The 1,736-nt window shown below is 37.3% G+C and overlaps 1 protein-coding gene across 1 annotated transcript; it reads left to right on the forward strand.

Moving 5' to 3' along the window:
• LOC130846386 (olfactory receptor 4K3-like) lies at positions 1-939 on the forward strand. The gene has a single exon (XM_057724599.1). The coding sequence runs from the start codon at positions 1-3 to the stop codon at positions 937-939; it is 939 nt and encodes a 312-aa protein (XP_057580582.1).
• Positions 940-1,736: the final 797 nt, after the last annotated feature.

The following is a 1,736-nucleotide window of genomic DNA, read 5'->3' on the forward strand; positions in this document are numbered from 1 at the left end:
ATGGAGAAAGCAAACCAGTCTGTGGTGTCCGAGTTTATTCTTCGTGGACTTTGCAATTCAACAGAGATCCAGAACTTCCTCTTACTGCCATTTTCTACACTCTACCTGATGACTGTCCTGGGCAACCTTCTAGTTGTGCTCTTAATCATCACTGACTCTCATCTCCATTCCCCAATGTACTTCCTCTTAGCCAATCTCTCATTTGTTGACTTCTGCCTTTCCTCAGTAACCACCCCTAAACTGATCACAGACTTCATAAACGATAATAAAACCATCTCCTTTGGGGGTTGCATGAGCCAAATCCTCTGTGTACATTTTTTTGGAGGGGGTGAGATGGTACTGCTTGTGTCAATGGCCTATGACCGTTATGTGGCCATCTGCAAGCCACTCCATTACTCCAGCATCATGGACAGAAAAAAGTGCATCTGGCTAGTTTTGATATCATGGATGATTGGCTTTGTGCATGCCATGAGTCAACTAGCTATGATTTTGGATCTTCCCTTCTGTGGACCCAGAATAGTGGACAGCTTTTTCTGTGATATCCCTCTGGTGATCAAATTAGCCTGCATAGACACTCGCACTCTGGGAATATTGATAAATGCTGACAGTGGGGCCTTGGCTATCACTTGCTTCATCCTCTTGCTGATCTCCTACACCTACATCCTGCTAACTGTTCACCTTCACTCCAAGGATGGGGCATCAAAGGCACTCTCTACCTGTACTTCCCACATCACAGTGGTGGTGTTGTTCTTTGGACCCTGCATCTTCATCTATCTGTGGCCACCTAGCATCACTTGGGTGGACAAGTTTCTTGCTGTGTTTTACACAGTAATCACACCTCTCTTGAATCCAGCCATTTATACACTGAGAAATAAAGAGATTAAGAATGCCATAAAGAGATGGATAAGTCAGCATATGTATTCAAGGGGTAATTTTTAGATCTTTCATCTAATCAGCAATTCCACTGTGGGCTCCCCAATATGGACAGGACCTATAAACTGAACTGGAAATACGTTGTATTTATAAGCTATACATACTCACAAATGTATTGTTTGATTTATTTCACTAAGAAAATATATTCAAATCCAACACTTACGTCCTTACCACTTGGAGGACATAAAAATTTTCATAAATATTCATTTGCACAGGATCAAAACTTACCAAGTAAGAACAATAATGATAATGACAGTTTTAAAATAATAATAATTTTCAGAATTTACTAAACACTGCCTATGTTCTCAACACCATGCTAGGCAGTTAACACACTACTTACTAAACCACTTTCAGTTAGTTTTCATTATTCTCATTTCTTAAAATATATGATTTATCCACTCTGACTCTAACTTAGCTAGAGAAGATACTGAAGACATTTGAGTGGTCTGCCTCCAGTTAAAAAGAATGAATAAAGAAATGACTCAAACCATCATACTATTGCACTTGTATTCCACAGCATAATCCCTATAATTCAAATCTTCAAGTCTTAACTCTTGATTTAAAGGTAGAGTTTTCCTCAAAGTTTTCCTTTTATAGTACATGTGGAGAAGTGTTTGCAATCTCTCAAAACATTATTTATTTTCTTATGTTAATAAATGATTTTTATGATTATTGTTTTCCCTTATATTAAAGAACTAGCAAGAATGCATTGCTTCAAAGCAAAGTCTATTTAAAATTACGAGAAAAAAGCCAAAAAAAGCTGTCAATTAAAAAATAATAATTTTTTACAAAAATTTGAAAAC

This window comes from Hippopotamus amphibius, chromosome 2 (genome assembly GCF_030028045.1).
Source record: "Hippopotamus amphibius kiboko isolate mHipAmp2 chromosome 2, mHipAmp2.hap2, whole genome shotgun sequence".
NCBI classification, from domain to species: Eukaryota; Metazoa; Chordata; class Mammalia; order Artiodactyla; family Hippopotamidae; genus Hippopotamus; species Hippopotamus amphibius.